The 17728-nt window shown below is 44.2% G+C and overlaps 1 protein-coding gene across 1 annotated transcript; it reads left to right on the forward strand.

The window, feature by feature from the left end:
- Positions 1-7490: 7490 nt before the first annotated feature.
- On the forward strand, positions 7491-17106 carry LOC123445558 (disease resistance protein SUMM2-like). The gene is made up of 3 exons (XM_045122556.1): positions 7491-7856; positions 8209-11248; positions 16453-17106. Exon 2 carries the CDS (start codon positions 8286-8288, stop codon positions 11181-11183), a length of 2898 nt encoding a protein of 965 aa, XP_044978491.1. The 5' UTR covers positions 7491-7856; positions 8209-8285; the 3' UTR covers positions 11184-11248; positions 16453-17106.
- Positions 17107-17728: the final 622 nt, after the last annotated feature.

Below are 17728 nucleotides of genomic sequence, written 5' to 3' on the forward strand. Positions count from 1 at the left end.
ACAAGAAAAGCGATAAATCTAAGAAGATTGAAAGCACTCGACAAGATGCGCTCACCTCATTCGGAGGAGGGTTGTCGGCACGGAAGGGCCTCACTTGTCGGGCTCCTTGGGGGTTGTCGCATGCGCATGTGATGCCGCGGACCCACTCTGTCACCGTCTCCCCGGTCATGCACTCTGGGTGAGTCCGAGTGGAATCCTCAGGCCCCACATAGTGCCACATGGCGTGGTGTCGGGCTTGGAGCGGCTGGATGCGCCGACCCAGAAAGGTCTCCAGCAAGTCCGTGCCAGTGACTCCCTTGCGGACGACGGTTATCAGCGCGTCGACCAGAGGCTAGATCTGAATCTTTTCCAACTTGGAGAGCGCAAGTTGTCTGGGAGGAGCCGGACGGTCTAGGCTAAAGGGCGGCAACCCAATCGCAGCATTCGGACAAGCTATGTCCTGGCAGTAGAACCAGGTCGACTGCCAGTTCCTAACTGACTCGGATAACTGGAGAGGGGGGTAGATACTCTTCATTTTCTTTTGGAAGCCTAAGCCCCCGCAGAGCTGGAGGAGATGGGTTTTATCGTCTGACTGGCTAAGCTTTTTGACAGTCTAAGACCTAGCGGAGAAGATATACTTAAAGAGCCCCCAATGGGGAGGACATCCAATAAAGCACTCACACAGAGTGACAAATGCGGCGAGATGAGCTATCGCGTTGGGAGGAAAATGATGGAGTTGCGCCCCGAAGTGATTCATAATACCTCTAAAAAAGGGGTGGGGAGGCACGGAGAAGCCCCTGTACACGTGGCTGAGCAGCAAGACGCGCTCTCCCTCCTGCGGCGCCGGCTCCGTCTCGCCCTCCGCCGACAACCTCCACGACTTGTTGGCAATCATGCCTTGCTCCACCAGCTCCAGCAGGTCGTTCATCGTCACCGTGGAGGGGAGGAAATCCCCCTGGATCCAACCCGCCGGTAGTGCTCGCTGTCGCCGCTGAGCAGGAGCCGCCGCCTTCTTCTTCTTCTTCTGCGACTCAAGATTGCTCGTCTGCCCCTTCGTCATGGTGAAGGCAGCAGATACGCAGAGGACAAGAGGAAGGAGGAGGCTTGGAACGCACAGTGAGCTACGGGAGAAGCGGGGCGAGTGCGAGTAACAAGGGCAGCGCAACAAGAAACCCCCGCCAGAGAGGCTTAAATAAGGTTCCGACTGGGTCACTAACAGGTGGCCCCGAAATCTTATCCCCCGACCGGCTGCTGCGATATTAGTGCAGAAGATAAAGGCGCGGTAATCGAGGTGGCAGAAACTACTCGATGACGGTGTCGACATCCCCATTGAGCGCGCGGCAACCGAAATTTGAAGATCCTAGAAAATCCGTCGCTGTCAGTTTGACCGGTCACATCAAAAGATTCCACGGAAGCACTCGGTCCCTGACGGTTCATTTTACTGGTCACTGGTCGAAAGGATAAAATGGACCGAGGCTAACAACGCCAAAGTCACATGCATACCAGTCGGATCCGTACTCCAGGTACCACTTCGTCGCTCCAACCCCGATCCATTCGGGGACTAATGATGGGGTTATAGTCCCAGGGTAGGGTCATAGGCCTGCCCTATAGGTCCTACCCAAGGACTACCCTTCACAGAGGGCAAGGCCCTTAGACAGTTCCGACTAAACTAAGGACCCCCCATCATCCAGTCGGTGACGAGCATTCGGAGCGTATTTATCGTACCGACTGAATTCCACTCTGTATATCGTAACCTCCCGGGAGGGCAACGGTCGTACGTTTTCATACACCATTATTAGCATTTAAGACATGCGTTACCTGTAACGCATGCATTTATTCGCCACTACTCCACCCTTGTCCACCGGACCGTTGTGAAGGGCAGCGCACTCTATATAAGCCGCCCTTCCCCATTGGTGCAGGGGTTGGCATTTACTGTAATCCTATATTCCACTCGACACTAAAGCTCCCAAGATCACTGAGACGTAGGGCTTTTACCTCCACCGCAGAGGGGGCCTGAACTCATACAACCTCGCCGTAGCTAAGGCTCTGCCCATCCTTTCGTACCCTACACATCTACTGTCAGACTTATACCACGACACTTAGTGTTTGCTTATGGGGGTGTGAGTATACAGAATGCTCAACCCGTGTCCAAGAGCTCGGGTACATCATAGTCTCCTCATGTCTGGAAAAAAAACTTCTCTCTGTACATCACATTGCTTTAGACAATATGTGTTTCTCATGTTTCACCCCTTCTTCTTCTTGATTAAGGATCAGTAAATAAGAAGAGTTCTTTACATAGGTAGATGTGTTCCCGGGCTCTATCCATTGATTTCTAGCTTTAGGAGTTCCAATAAACAAGTTCTAAGTATCACCAAATTATCTTCGTCAAGGTGGCATGATCGATTAGTGCATCCATCTTTCACTATTATTCAATGAGTGCTTAGGAGAACTAAGCTCCCTATTATTGGCGAGCCTAGCATTGAAAGAGTGTCTGATTGTTGTGAGAGAGAAAGAAGTCATCAACTTTCTTACCATGTATCAACTAGTGTTTCTTCCAAACCATTAGAACTCATTTTTTTATCTGGGCAAACAACTATTTTCGTTTGTAGACACAAATATTATGTACACCTTTAACGTTCTTCAAAGATTGATTAACATTTTCAAATACTAGATTAATATTTTTCTAATACATGGTAACCATTTTTTGGTACAAATTTCAATTTTCTTAATGATTGACTAACTTTTTAGAAATACAAATTTAACATTTTTAATACATAGTCAACAGTTTTTTTATACACATGTAGCAATTTCCAACTGATTGATTAACTTTTTTCAAATCAAGTTTAATATTTTTAATGTATCTACAACATATTTTCTATACAAATTTAATATTTTTTAAATGGTGGATTAACATATACAAATACAAGTTTAATATTTTTAATGTATCTACAACATATTTTCTATACAAATTTAATATTTTTTAAATGGTGGATTAACATATACAAATACAAGTTTAATATCTTTTAATACATGGTAAACATATTTTCCATACACATTTAACATTTTTCAACTGATTAGTTAATATTTTTGAAACACAAGTTTAAGATTCTTCTAATACATGCTCAACATATTTTCTATACACAGTTAACGTTTTTCTAAACACATTTAACATTTTTAAAATGGTCAACATATTTTCTTTTGTATAGAAAACAATGTTGACCATGTATTTAGAAAATGTTAAACTTTTTTACTTAAAAACAGTTAATCAAACATTTAAAATAAGTAATAAAAATACGTTAAATATGGTATTAAAAATTTATTTTTGTATTTCTAAAAAAATACGTTAACCATGTTATTAATCAACCATTTGAAAAATGTTAAGAATTTGTATAGAAATTTTTTGACCATATATTACAAAACTATTTAATTTGTATTGGAAAAATGTTAGATGTTTACAAAAAAAGTAGAACAATAACTAAAAGAACAAAGAAAACCTAAAAACAAAGAAACAAAATGCAAACATGAATGAAAAAACGGAGAAGGGAAAGAAAAAAAAAGGAAACCAAAAAATGAAAAAACAAAACCAGCTCGAATCGTCTCAAGTAGGATGCGCCCGTACTACTTACCATGAATGGGACTTGGGCAGAGTGGCACCTGGGATCCTTCTTTTACTCCTTTTGTTACTAGCGATTTCATCTACTCTTTTTACTTCCTATGCGTGCAGGAAAGGGCCGGCTCAACACGAAGCTTCACCAAGAACTGCTAACGTTTTGCTTCATGCGTGACATAGTGCTCACGGTGAGACATCGGGAACCCTTGCTAAAGGGTGGTGTGAGTTGAGCCGTCCCAGACGCGCGGGTACAATATCCTTGTCTTTTTTGTTTTGTTTTTGCATTTACGTTTTTTTTTACTTTCTTTTACTTATTTTTTTACACTTCCAAATATTCTAATTAAGTGTATTACAAAAATCACTCTATCGAAAACATTTGAAAAATGTTGACCAAGCATTTGAATATTTTAAATGTGTATACAAAATGTTTATCATGGATATGACAAATACATACAGAAAAATAAAATGTGTAAGAAACAATTTGATCATGTATTTTAAAATAGTTAATCAAACATTCGATAACATTTTGAACAAGTGTTTCAAAAATGCATGTATACAAAAATCTTAATCAAGCATTTGAAAAAATATTGAACAAGTATTTACATAAGGTTAATCGAGCATTTTTTAATGTGTATAGAAACAATGTGGACCATATATTAAAAGAAAAAATGAAAATATTAATCATGTATAGAGAAATTTTAATCGAGGATTTGATAACATGTTGAACAAGTATTTTAAAGTTTTTAATCAAGCATTTGAAAAATGTTAAATGTGTACATAAAAATGTTTAACATGTGTTAAAAATGATAGTCTTGTGTTTGAATTTTTAATCAAGAATTCCAAAATGATTAAAAGCATGTTAAAACGTGTTTACCATGTAATAAAAAATGTTAATCTTGTAGTTGAAAATTTTAATCAAGCATTTGAAAAATCTTTGAAACCTATATTGAATAAATGTTGTCCATATATTAAAAAATGTTAAATTTGTATTATAAATATGTTAAACGTGTATTAAAAACTGTTCTTTGACCTATAGCAAAATGTAGAGTGAAAAGCGAAAGAAACATAAAAATAAAAGAAAAATAAAAAGACAAAGACAAAGAAGAACACGTAAAAAAACAAAAAAAAAGGAAAATGGATGAAAAACAATGAAAATTTTGTCTTAATTTGGCTCAAGTATGTAGCGCAGCTACTACTTATCACATGGAAGACACGGCCTCGTTAGCTAGTAGTGTTGTCATCTCTTAGAGCATATACAGCCGGACATAGTAAATATGATCCTCTAAACGTTTGCGGACACGCTCGGTCAGTGATCGAGTGTGCCTCCTATTAGTTCGTTCGCACAGTCACACTCCTTATTTTCTTCCTTATATGTCCGGTTACTTCCAAGTGATTGGTGGAGAGGAAGAGAGAGAGAAAAAGAATAAATAAAGAAAATGAAAAAGTGGTTCGGAATGGGGTTGCATCTTACGTGGCGGATTGATCGGGTGCGTCCACAAGCCCTCATATTCTTCCTATATTTGAGATGAATAAGAGGGTTTGTGGACAGTCCGGAGCCTATAGCGATGATATGAAGGTCCGGTTGAATCACTTTTTTTTCTTCTCTCTCATGTCCGGTCACTGATCGGGTACGTGCGCGAATGTATGAGGGATCATTTGAGGCATCCGATTATAAATGCTATTAGGGGACCAATGACCTATCCTTTCTTCTCCGGGTTTTTTCCTCTTTTTCAGTTAACTGTGTACGAATGGCAGATCCGATTACCATAGGCCCAAGACATCCTACATTCTCACTTTATCTTTAATAACACATACATTATCACTTAATGCGAGATATAGCCCGCACCCCTAGGGGAGGCCAGACCAAAATAAATGTCAAGTGGAGCACGGGCCCTAAGTAAACATGCATGGGTTGAAAAAGGCCTAAAGCCCAAGTTGAGATATTGGTCGTCGATCAATCTATCAGCTCACCGGTATATGTCTCTCATGTGGACTGTGCGGGACGCCTGACTCATAGCATCACTCTCTCCTAGAGTGCACGGCATCAGGGTGTAGTTGGGCACTGATTGATGAAGCTCTAGGCTACAATTTGATAGCTAATTCTGAACCTAGTGCAAAGAATTGGTTGTTCGACCTGCTTGATTCTTTACAATATGATCAAGTTGTGAAGGTGGTGGTTTCCCTAAGTGCGATCTAGTCAGTGCGGCGAAAGGCAATTCACGAAGGTATCTTTCAGAGTCTGCATGCTTTGTAATCTTTTGTTACCCGCTTCATCGCCGACCTTGCGGTGATAAATTTTAGCACACCCAGAGCACCCATACATGTTGTGGTGGGTATGCCATCACATGTGATCTTGCGACCAAAAGCTCGACCTAAAAACTATGCCAAAATCCATGTGGATGTAGGGGTACAATCTACAAAAGGAGGATCAACGGCTGCGGTCTGCAAGGACAATAGCGGCAACATTGTGGGCAGCTCGACACTCGTTATTGCAGGTGTTCATGATCATGTGACGCTGGAAGCGATCGTCATACGGGAGGCTATTGCGCTGGCCAAAGACCTTCAGATCCATAACTTTGTCATTGCTTCTGATTCTAAACAGGTGGTGGGCGACATCTCCAAGAGGTCTCAGGGTTCTCATGGAGCGGTTATTAGTGAGATTAAAGACTGTATGGTTCCCAATTTTGCAACATTATTATTGAAGGTTGTGAGGGAAATTTAAAAGCTCATAGTTTAGGGGGGGGGGAATTAGCAGATGTGATTTGACCAACCACATGACCCGGTTTGTATCCTGCTCGTTATGGAATTTGATATAAAGATAGGCTTTCTCCTAAAAAAAGGAAAACTATCTAAGTCAACCGACTCATCTATCTCGGAGGTAAGCCTCCTCTATTGCTTGTCACGCGTCCTGGTGGGAATCGCCCATCATAGCTCCGTGCTCATCATTCTTATCCCAACCAAGGAAGCTCTCAGCCACGTTTGTTTCTCATGTACCCTGCGCGTTGACCACAAACCGCTTCGTCAAATCTCGTCGGAGCTGTAGCCTAGAGAGCATGGATGCCCCGCTCGTGGCAGTGCTCACCGACGTTGTAACCGTGGAATCTGGTCGGGGCGTTGCAACCGGGGTAGCTGGTGTTGTATCCGGGCGGGCTGCTGGAATCCAGTGCGTGACGATGGTTTGTTGTTGCCGATGTTGGAACTGCACAACTCGTCGACGCTGCAACGTCGAGAGCGGCCGCATCATCAGCACCATCAGATGTTGGCTGCAGTTGGGGTTGCCAAGTAAGTCGACGCAATGCCGTTGGTGTTGCGGAGGAGGAGCGTTGTGATCCGTGGATCTCGTCGACGGTGAGGTATGCTTGCATGCAGCGTATGAATGTCGGCGAAGCGACGGAGCTGCAGTGCAGCGAGCCGATGGGAGGGACGGAGTTGCATTGCGGCGGGCCTTGTGTTGCACGCAGCCGATGAAGCTTTATTGCAGCACGTCGGTGGACGAGACGGAGCTTTAGTGTAGCGGGCGTTGTGCTGCGCGCCGGCGACAGAGTTATAGTGTAACACGTCGGTGGGAGGGCAACAATCGACCAACCGATAAGAAGATGCAGGTGTTTCGGTTCAACTACTTGTGTTGGCTGATCGAACGGTTCGCCAGCAACAGATCCCACGCCTTAGGACTCGACATCTCCTGAAAAAAATCAGTTGGTTGATTTATAGCAGTAGTAAATACTACCTCCGTCTGAAAATACTTGTACTAGAAATGGATATAATGGATGTATCTATTAATAAAAATAAGTCTAGATACATTCATTTTTAATACAAGTATTTCCGGACGGAGGGAGTACATAAAAAACAGCCCACCACCCACTGAAAATAATTATACGAGAGCGGGTCTCTTCTTCTCCAAAAGGTTCCCCCTCCCCCCTCGCCGCCGTCGACCTCGTCGGCCCCGCGCCAGATCGGAATCGGATCCGCGGTCGCTGTCTCAAGCTTGCGAGTAGCAGTGCCGTCGATGGAGGCGGCGAGGGGCGCATCCGGATTGGCGAGTCCGCGCGGCAAGCAACCGACGGCCTCCAAAGTCCGGGGGGGGGGGGGGGGGAGGAATTTCGCCCCAAGAACCTCTCCCTGCCGCCGGTCGTCTCCGAAGTTTCCGGACAACGCCGCAAGGCTTGCCCTTTTACACCTCACACTCACCGTCCTCTCTTTCTCAGCCGACGACGAGCCGATCGAGGTGGCGGAGGGTTATGCTTCCAGGATCGATCTCCTTCGCAAGGTATCGAGGATCCCCTTTCCTGGACTTCCAACTATTTTCTTGCTTCCAGATGTACTTATTTTCAATCTGTGTCAGTTTTGTTTCCATCTGTACTATTATCTTCATATGAGAAGCTGGAATAGCCTTTTTTTTTTTTTTTTTTTTTTTTTTTTTGCGGGGAGAAGCTGGAATAGCCTTATGTCTACTCAATCAATTTCACATACAGTATTATGTGCCTTTTATCTGCTCTCTGGTCTACATAAATGGAACACAAGACTGTGTATACTGTGAAGTTTTGGCTGATTAAATATGCTGTTTTCTACCGTATGATCAATATAGTTCATGGTTCTGACGATCGCAGTCTCACCTGCAGGTCCCAGTCCTGACGGGCTTTGTAGTTCAATCTTCTGATTTCTTTTGCCAACCGAAGGATTATCAACTGGTGAAAACATGGCCGTTTCTGCCCTCATTGATTTTGTGACCACTACTGTGGCATCCCACTTATGGAATCCTGTGATAACGCGGATAAGATACTTAACAGAAAAGGAAGAAAATATTGTCAAGCTGGACAGCACTGTAAGGAATCTAGAAGCCAGAAAGCAAGAAATCCAAATTCGTCTTATGAACTCCGAGAGGAAGCAAGAAACATGTAACCCTGAAGTTACAGAATGGCTAGAAAAGGTGGCAGCAATAGAAAGTGAAGTGAATGAAATGAAACATGGGCAAAGGAAGAGAAGGGCACAGTCTTTCGGTTATTGGTCAAAATATGAAACCAGTATGCATGCTGCCAAGAAACTCAAGGAAGCTGAGATGTTGCATGAGAAGGGATCCTTCAAACAGGTGTCGATTGAGGTTCCACCATGTTCCGTGCAAGAAATGCCAACTGTACCTTCAACACCAGAAGCAGACTGTAACTTAAGCAGAGTCCTCCAGTACCTCAAAGATGACAGAGTTGGAATTGTAGGGATATGGGGAATGGGAGGAGTTGGTAAGACCACTTTGCTCAGGAAAATCAACAATCACTTCTTGGGTGTAATCGAAGAAGTCTATGGATATGACCTTGTTATACATGTTGTGGCCTCTAAGGCGTGTGGAATAGGGCAGATCCAAGCAGACATCTCTGAAAAGATTGGTCTCTTCCTGAAAACAGGCTCCAGCATTGAAACACGGGCTTCAATCCTGTTAAGTTTCTTAAGGCGAAAGAAATTCTTACTCCTGCTAGATGATTTATGGAATCATTTGGATCTGGCAGAAGCTGGTATTCCATATCCAAATGGCCTGAATAAACAGAAGGTAGTCATGGCAACACGTTATGAGAGTGTTTGTGGACATATGGAAGCTCACAAGGTGGTCTTCCTGGAATGCTTGGACCCGGAGAAAGCTTGGAAATTGTTCAAACAAAAAGCAACAGAAGAAGTCATTAATTCAGATGCTAGGATCGCAAAGTTAGCACATGAAGTTGCAGAAGAATGTGGCGGCTTGCCCCTTGCTCTTGTAACCATCGGCCGTGCAATGTCTACAAAAAAGACTTGTCATGAATGGGCACTTGCTTTGTCATTTCTGAAGAAGTCTCGCATTCATGAGATCCCAAATATGGGGAATGTCAGTCACATATACACTAGGCTAAAGATAAGTTATGATTATCTGCAGAATAAACAGATCAAAGAATGCTTCTTATGTTGTTCTTTGTGGCCTGAAGATTACTCAATTTGGAAAGTTGAGCTCATAGACTGTTGGATAGGGATTGGTTTGATAGAGTATGATAATATGGAGGAAGCATACGACAAGGGTTACTCCATTATTGAGTACTTGAAGGATGCATGCTTACTGGAGACTGGCTACCTGGAAGATAGAGAGGTGAGAGTGCATGACATCATCCGAGACATGTCGCTGTGGATATCTTCTGATTGCACTGGAGAGCACATGAAATGGATTGTTCAAGCAGGGGTAGGACTTCATAACATTTCTAACAGGGATATCAAAACATTTAGGTCAGCTAGAAAGATATCACTCATGTGCAATCATATCACTCAATTCCCTCAAGCCATGAGCTGTCCGAACCTGCAGTTTCTGTCACTACAGCAGAACTTTCGGCTGAAGGTGATACAACCGTCTTTTATAAATAGCATATTATCCGTGACCTACTTGGATTTGTCTTGGGTTCCCATCAAGGATCTTCCAGAAGAAATTGGCAGACTGACTGAATTGCAGTGTCTCAAACTGAAGCAAACACACATTAAACTATTGCCTGTGGCTATTGGGCTATTAAGAAAGTTGAGGTTCTTGGACTTGAGCTATATGGATTTCTTGGAGAAGATACCTTACGGTGTTCTTACAAATTTGTCAATGTTAGAAGTCCTAAACCTATATGGCAGCAGGTATGCCGGGCGCGAATCAGATTTTGATTCAGAGAACCACATGGGTTATGATGAATTTAGAGTCGAAGAGTTATCAGGATTAACTAAAGAACTAAAAGTTCTAGGAATAACAACAAAGAAAGTGAGTACCCTACAGAGGCTTTTTGGAATACCTGGAATCCGCTTGAGATGCCTTGGTTTATATGAATTGAATGGAGAAAGGTCTCTTACTCTTAATTTACCAGAAAGTATCGTTGTTCTGAATGTAATGGGCAGTGCTGATTTAAAGGACTTACGCATTGTTAACAAGCCAGAGAGTTATGGAGAACGCCTTCCGAGGCTGGAGTTTCTCACCTTTTGGGATCTTCCTGGACTTGAGAAGATTAGTATGGGACATTTTCAGAACCTTCGTGAGCTTACTGTGGGGAGAAGTTATCAACTAGTAGACCTGTCCTTCATTTTAAAACTACCATATCTGGAGCATTTGAATGTGTCTTGCTGCGATAAATTGAAGCGTTTAGTTGATCTAGAGAATGTTACTAACATGGAAGAAAGGTACGAAATACCTATTCAGGGATTTCGTCAACTAAGAATTTTGCAGTTAAATTCGCTGCGAAGCTTGGGCAGGTTATGTAATCCTAAATTGGATTTTCCTTCTTTGGAATACATTAATGTGTTTGCTTGCCCGAAGATGAAGAAACTACCTTTTGGGCCAATGGGTAAACTGAAGAGGATCAGAGGGGAGCAAACATGGTGGGATAATCTCAAGTGGGAAGACGAAAGTAGTTCCTTGTCACTGTTGCCATTTTTTAAATCATCAGAAATTTGCTCGGCATCCTTTAGGCCAGAGTTAGATACTACAGTGATATCCTCCTCGCCAAAAGCTTTCTTCACCAAAAGGCAGCCCATATTGAATTCATCAATACGGTTCACATCATATCCGCAATCAGTTTTTGAAACAGAGGAGTTCGATGGGCATATGATGCAATAGTTTCACCAATCTTGTCTGTCAATACTTCTCCAGAACAACACACTGTGTTTCAACAACTGCTCAAGGTATGCCTTTTTTATACTACAACATTATTCACTATCTGGTCTATTAATTTTTTTGACATTAGCCATATGCAATCACGCTGCTCTGTTCTTTTATCTTCTAACTCTAGTCATGGTCTTTTTTTTTTTTGTTTGACGGGTTCTACGAAATGCAAGGTGTGCCTTTTGAGTAAAGCCTATCGTTAGCCGCTGAAGTGTTAGTCTAGACGATATGTTATTTAATACGAGTCTTCTAAATAAATTAGAATCCTTTCGGACGAAATAAGGTGTGTTTGACCTTGTTCTAGTTTTTGGTCTTTATCCCTTTGATTCGAAGCCTTGTTAGACATCTGAAGCTACCTGTGCTTTTGGTTGACCATTTTGACTTGTAAATAGTGGTTGGATGGAGCTCTAGTTGGTTTATGCTAGAAGTGAATAGATCATATGCATTACTTTTCACCATCTGAGGACTGGTGGTGGTTGTTTTTGAGTTCTACTCCTGTTATCTACTCCCTCTGTTCCTAAATATAAGCCTTTCTAGAGCGGAAATCCAATTTGACTCTTGGGAGCATTTGCTCCTGCATGCGAAAAATATTTTTTGAAATATACAAAAAGTTATACTCCCTCCGTCACAGTTTAGAAGATGTGCATGAAAATTCTCTAGAAGCTAGGTGGCTATTGATTGGTTGTGAAATGAGTTAAAAAATAGCATTCACACTATGCATGCATATAGAAGTAGTACAATGGAGTACTAATTACTCCCTCCATTCCTAAATATAAGACATTTTAGAGATTGCACTATAGATTACATACAAAGTAAAATGGGCGAATCTATATTCTAAAAGATGTCTATATACATCCGTATGTAATCCATAGTGTAATCTCTAAAATGTCTTATATTTAGGAACGGAGGGAGTAGATGCTAGGAGTAAATGCAATGCGCCTTAAACCTTGTCTATTGTAGAAATGCACGTAAATTTAACCGTGCCTTCTAAACCGTGACGGAGGTAGTAACAAAATATGTATGTATTTATAGTCACATTCAAATGCTACCTACAAGTTTCTAGACAAAAAGGTTAAACATTTTCGTCTGTGCAAAAATAACAAATTTGAACATCAAATGTTACCCCAAAATGTTACCCTAAATTTGTTTTTTTCACCGACGAAATATTACTGCTCTGTTTCGCATGAAAATTATCACGCATGCTTGCGACACTAACACGAACATTCATAAAAATATTCAGAATTTTCTAAAAACATTTAGCCATTTTTTTAACAGTATTGTTCATCCGGGAGCAAATGCTCCGGGAGCCAAAACGCCCCTCCCCTTTTAGAGATTCTAATATGTGTTAGAGTTATAATACAAGTCATGTATCCTTCTGTAATTATCCCAATGTATAAGGGGTTTCCTGCATATAGTCCACCACCTGTACATGTATATATATACCGGCCTATGGCCTCATGGTAATACAAGTTGCTTTCCTAACATGGTATTAGAGCCTAGGTCTTTTTTGCACGCGCAACTCGTGCCTTCTCCGATCTAGTTTTCCCACCGCTGGTTCCGGCCTCGTCCCGCCGCCGCGTCTCTCCCCTCTCCCGACGCACGCCAGCAGGATCGATCTGCAGGGCCGCTCACGCGCCTGCCAGATCCGCTCTTCCCCGTGTCACCAACCGCCCGGCCTCTTCCCCGCGTCACCAACCGCCCGGCCGCTTCAGTCGCCGCCGCCCTCCCTTGCTCTGCCGCGCGTCGCCCCGCGCCGCCCGGCTCGCATCAGGTGCCGCCGCCCTGTCGCCGCCGCCCTCCCTCGCTCGGCCGCGCGTCGCCCGGACCGCCTCCGGTGCCGCCGCGTTTCCTCGCTTCGCCGCGCGCCGCGCCGCGTCGCCCTGCGTCGCCCGGCCGCCTCCGTCGCCGCCGCCTGTCCTCGCGCTGTCTCGCATCGCCAGGACCGCGACCCATTCTCTCGCCAGTTCTTCCGCTTTGGTCGCCTCGGCTACTGGTTCTTTCCAGCAATGGCATCATCGACTTGGTCATCTGTGTGGTTCCCGTTTGTCGTCGTTAGTTCGTCGAGGTCTTCTGGGGTCTGTCTCAGGAGATGCCTCCTTAGAGTGTCAGGGTTGTCGTCTTGGCAAGCAGATTCAGTTACCATATCCACATAGTGAGTCAGTGTCTAAGCGTCCTTTTGATTTAGTCCATTCCGATGTATGGGGTCCGGCTCCCTTCGATTCGAAAGGGGGTCATAAATACTACATTATTTTCATAGATGACTTCTCTCGTTACACATGGCTTTATTTCATGACTTCTCGTAGTGAGGTGTTGTCCATTTATAAGCGTTTTGCTGCCATGGTTCATACTCAGTTCTCTTCTCCCATTCGTGTTTTTCGTGCTGACTCCGCTGGCGAGTATATCTCTAAGATGCTGCGTGGTGTTCTTGCTGAGCAAGGGACTCTCTCTCAATTCTCTTGTCCTGGTGCTCATGCTCAGAATGGCGTGGCTGAGCGCAAGCATCGTCATCTTCTTGAGACGGCTCGTGCATTGATGATTGCTGCCTCTCTCCCGCCGCATTTTTGGGCTGAGGCCGTCTCCACCTCCACCTATCTCATCAATTTCCAGCCTTTCGCTGCTCTACAGGGTGGTGTTCCTTTCGAGTGTCTTTTTGATCGGTCCCCCGATTATTCGACGCTTCGCTTGTTTGGATGTGTTTGCTATGTTCTTCTTGCCCCCCGCGAACGCACCAAACTGACCGCTCAGTCTGTTGAGTGTGTTTTCTTAGGCTATAGTGATGAGCATAAGGGCTATCGTTGTTGGGATCCTATCGGTCGTCGGATCCGTATCTCTCGGGATGTAACTTTTGACGAGTCTCGTCCCTTCTACCCACGCTCATCTTCCTCGACTTTTTCCGTAGAGGATATCTCTTTTCTCACTTTTCCTGACACGCCTATCACACTCGTTGAGCCTTTGCCTACTCATTCTGCTCCCTCTGCTTCTCCACCTCCCGTCGATTTGTCGCCACCATCTTCCACGGTCTCCTCGTCTAGCATATCACCGGATTCTACACCTTCCTCTCCGGTGACTTCTTCGTCGCCACTCTCCGATTCTGCCTTAGCGATTCCTCCTTCCATTGTTCCATCTTTTCCTCAGTGTTACACTCGTCGTTCACGTCCTGTGGATGCTTCTCTGGATGTGCCGTCATCCTCGTCTCAGCCTACTTATGGCTTGCGTTCTCGTCCTCGTCCGCCTGTTGATCGCTTAGGCTTTTCCACCGCTGGAGCTGCTGTTCTTGAGCCAACTACTTATCATCAGGCTGTTGTTCATCCTGAATGGCAGTTTGCGATGGCTGAGGAGATTGCTGCTCTTGAACGCACAGGTACGTGGGATCTTGTCTCCCTTCCTCCTGGAGTCCGTCCCATCACTTGTAAGTGGGTCTACAAGGTAAAGACTCGCTCCGATGGTTCTCTCGAGCGTCACAAAGCTCGTCTTGTGGCTCGTGGCTTTCAGCAGGAGCATGGTCGTGATTATGACGAGACTTTTGCTCCTGTGGCTCATATGACCACTGTTCGTACACTTCTTGCCGTGGCCTCTACACGCCACTGGTCTATCTCTCAGCTTGATGTTAAGAATGCTTTTCTTAATGGTGAGCTGCGTGAGGAGGTGTACATGCAGCCTCCACCTGGGTATTCTGTTCCTGATGGCATGGTATGCCGTCTTCGTCGCTCTCTCTATGGCCTTAAGCAAGCCCCCCGAGCCTGGTTTGAGTGGTTTGCCTCTGTGGTGACTGCCGCTGGTTTTTCACCAAGTGTTCATGATCCAGCATTATTTATTCACCTTTCTCCTCGTGGTCGGACTCTTCTTCTTCTTTATGTTGATGACATGGTCATCACTGGGGATGACCCTGAGTATATTGCCTTTGTCAAGGCTCGTCTTAGTGAGCAGTTCCTTATGTCTGATCTTGGACCTCTTCGCTACTTTCTTGGGATTGAAGTCTCTTCTACCTCTGATGGCTTTTTTATATCCCAGGAAAAGTATATCCAGGATCTTCTTGCTCGTGCTGCTCTTACTGATGAGCGCATTGTTGAGACTCCTATGGAGCTCAATGTTCACCTTTCTGCTACTCATGGTGATCCCCTGCCTGATCCGACGCGCTATCGTCATCTTGTTGGCAGTCTTGTTTATCTAGCTGTCACTCGTCCGGATATTTCTTATCCGGTTCATATTCTGAGTCAGTTTGTCTCTACTCCCACATCGGTTCACTATAGTCATCTCCTCCGTGTTCTCCGATATCTTCGGGGCACAATCTCTCATCGTTTATTCTTTCCTCGCTCCAGTTCTTTACAGCTTCAGGCCTATTCGGATGCTACGTGGGCTAGTGATCCTTCAGATCGCCGTTCACTTTCTGCTTACTGTGTTTTTCTTGGTGGTTCTCTCATTGCCTGGAAGACGAAGAAACAGATTGCAGTTTCCCGTTCGAGTGCAGAGGCTGAGTTGCGAGCGATGGCTCTTTCGACGGCAGAGGTGACTTGGTTACGGTGGTTACTTCAGGATTTCGGTGTTTCTGTCACTACACCGACTCTGCTCTTATCTGACAGTACAGGTGCTATTAGCATTGCGCGTGATCCTGTGAAGCATGAGCTCACCAAGCATATTGGTGTTGATGCTTTCTATGTGCGCGCTGCTGTGCAGGATGAGGTTGTTGCTCTTCAGTATGTGCCTTCCGAGTTACAGTTGGCGGATTTCCTGACGAAGGCCCAGACTAGAGCACAACATGGCTTTTATCTCTCCAAACTCAGTGTTGTTCATCCACCATGAGTTTGAGGGGGGGTGTTAGAGTTATAATACAAGTCATGTATCCTTCTGTAATTATCCCAATGTATAAGGGGTTTCCTGCATATAGTCCACCACCTGTACATGTATATATATACCGGCCTATGGCCTCATGGTAATACAAGTTGCTTTCCTAACAATATGAACTACATAAGGAACAAAATGAATGAATCTACGCTCTAAATTACTTCTACATACATCCGTATGTAGTCCGTTTTGAAATCTCTTAAAAAGCTTATATTTAGAAGAGGAGGGAGTAGGTGTCAACTTTTTCTGTACTGCCAAGTTTTGGCCTGCTAATGACAACTATACTGCATTAAATTCTGTTTGTGCCTGTGTGTTATGGAGCATGTGGAAACATAGAAATTCTCATGTCTTTGATAATACTTACTGGATTGACATGAAGCAGATATGGTGGCTGGTCCTTGGGACAATGAGGAAATGGTAAATCCTCTTCAAGGAAGATGCTCGTGGAATTCTCTCAGAGTGTCTTGTGTACTCAAGACCCCTTTCCAGATCATTGTGGGGTGAGGGTGTTTTCAGTCAAGTTCTGCTCATCAAACTGAATCTGAGAGGAACTCCTGTTGACAATAGCGCATCGCTGGCTCCTACCTCACCTCCCAAAAGCCCAGGGAAGTGGTTGGTCAGGCATTCGATACCCAGCCCAGTCATGGCGCTAGAGCTGCCTTGCTCTCCGGTCCAGCCCGAGAAGAAACTCAAGAGGCCCTGGGGTGATGCATACCTATGCTGGCAAGGTGGAGATTAGCGCTGGACTACAGAATGTGCATGGTTCCTGGCTGCCTGAGTAGCATTCTTTACATGTCTCCCTAAACTGCTCTGTTTTCGAGTAGTTGCTCCATCTGTAATAAAATTAGATGGATTGTGACTTTTACATTTCCTTCGTTTGTAGCTTTTGCTGGACATGCTCTGCATGATGTATCATCTGTTGCTCTGGTTTCATTCATGAAATGGACCGGAGGCCATTTGCCCTCCTGATAGTCTAAAAAACCGTTACGAAATGTAAGGTGCGCCATTTGAGTAAAGCTTACCATTAGTTGCCGAAGTCGTGAAGCATGCACGGCATGTTCTTTGATATGAATATTCTACATAAATTAGCATCCCTTTGGACCAAGTCAGGCGTAGGTGTGTGTTTGACCTTGTTCTAGTTATCCGTCTTTGTCCCTTTCGGAGTCTTGCTAGTCATCTGAAGCTCCTGTACTTTTCCATGATCATTGTGAGTTATGAATAGTAGTTGGGTGTCGCTCTGAAGAAACATCCGCCGCCGTTTGCCCGACCTGAAACCGATCAACGGATAAAGCAAACTGCCTGCCAAGTTGCCATGTGTCAGGCGCAAGAACAAGATGATGCAGAATCAACCTGTGCTTTTGCATGACAATTTTTTAATTGTGATGGAACACTACTGGATTGGATATATTATATGCATTACTTTTCTTCATCTGATGACTGATGGTGAACACGGTCAAACGAATCACGAAATAGTGTCATTTTTATTGCCGCGCTGTCAGCGGCGGATTGGGCATCGGCATGCATGCATTCTGTGCTAGCTGCTCCCCTTGCTCAAGCTGCCCACAAACAGGTTATGAATAGGATAATTCCATGTATCTAGTCTGAACTCTGTCAAGTCAGATAAATTCTAGTGGCACTGGTTCTAACTTGTGTTAGAT

Source organism: Hordeum vulgare, chromosome 3H (assembly GCF_904849725.1).
Source record: "Hordeum vulgare subsp. vulgare chromosome 3H, MorexV3_pseudomolecules_assembly, whole genome shotgun sequence".
NCBI lineage: Eukaryota > Viridiplantae > Streptophyta > Magnoliopsida > Poales > Poaceae > Hordeum > Hordeum vulgare.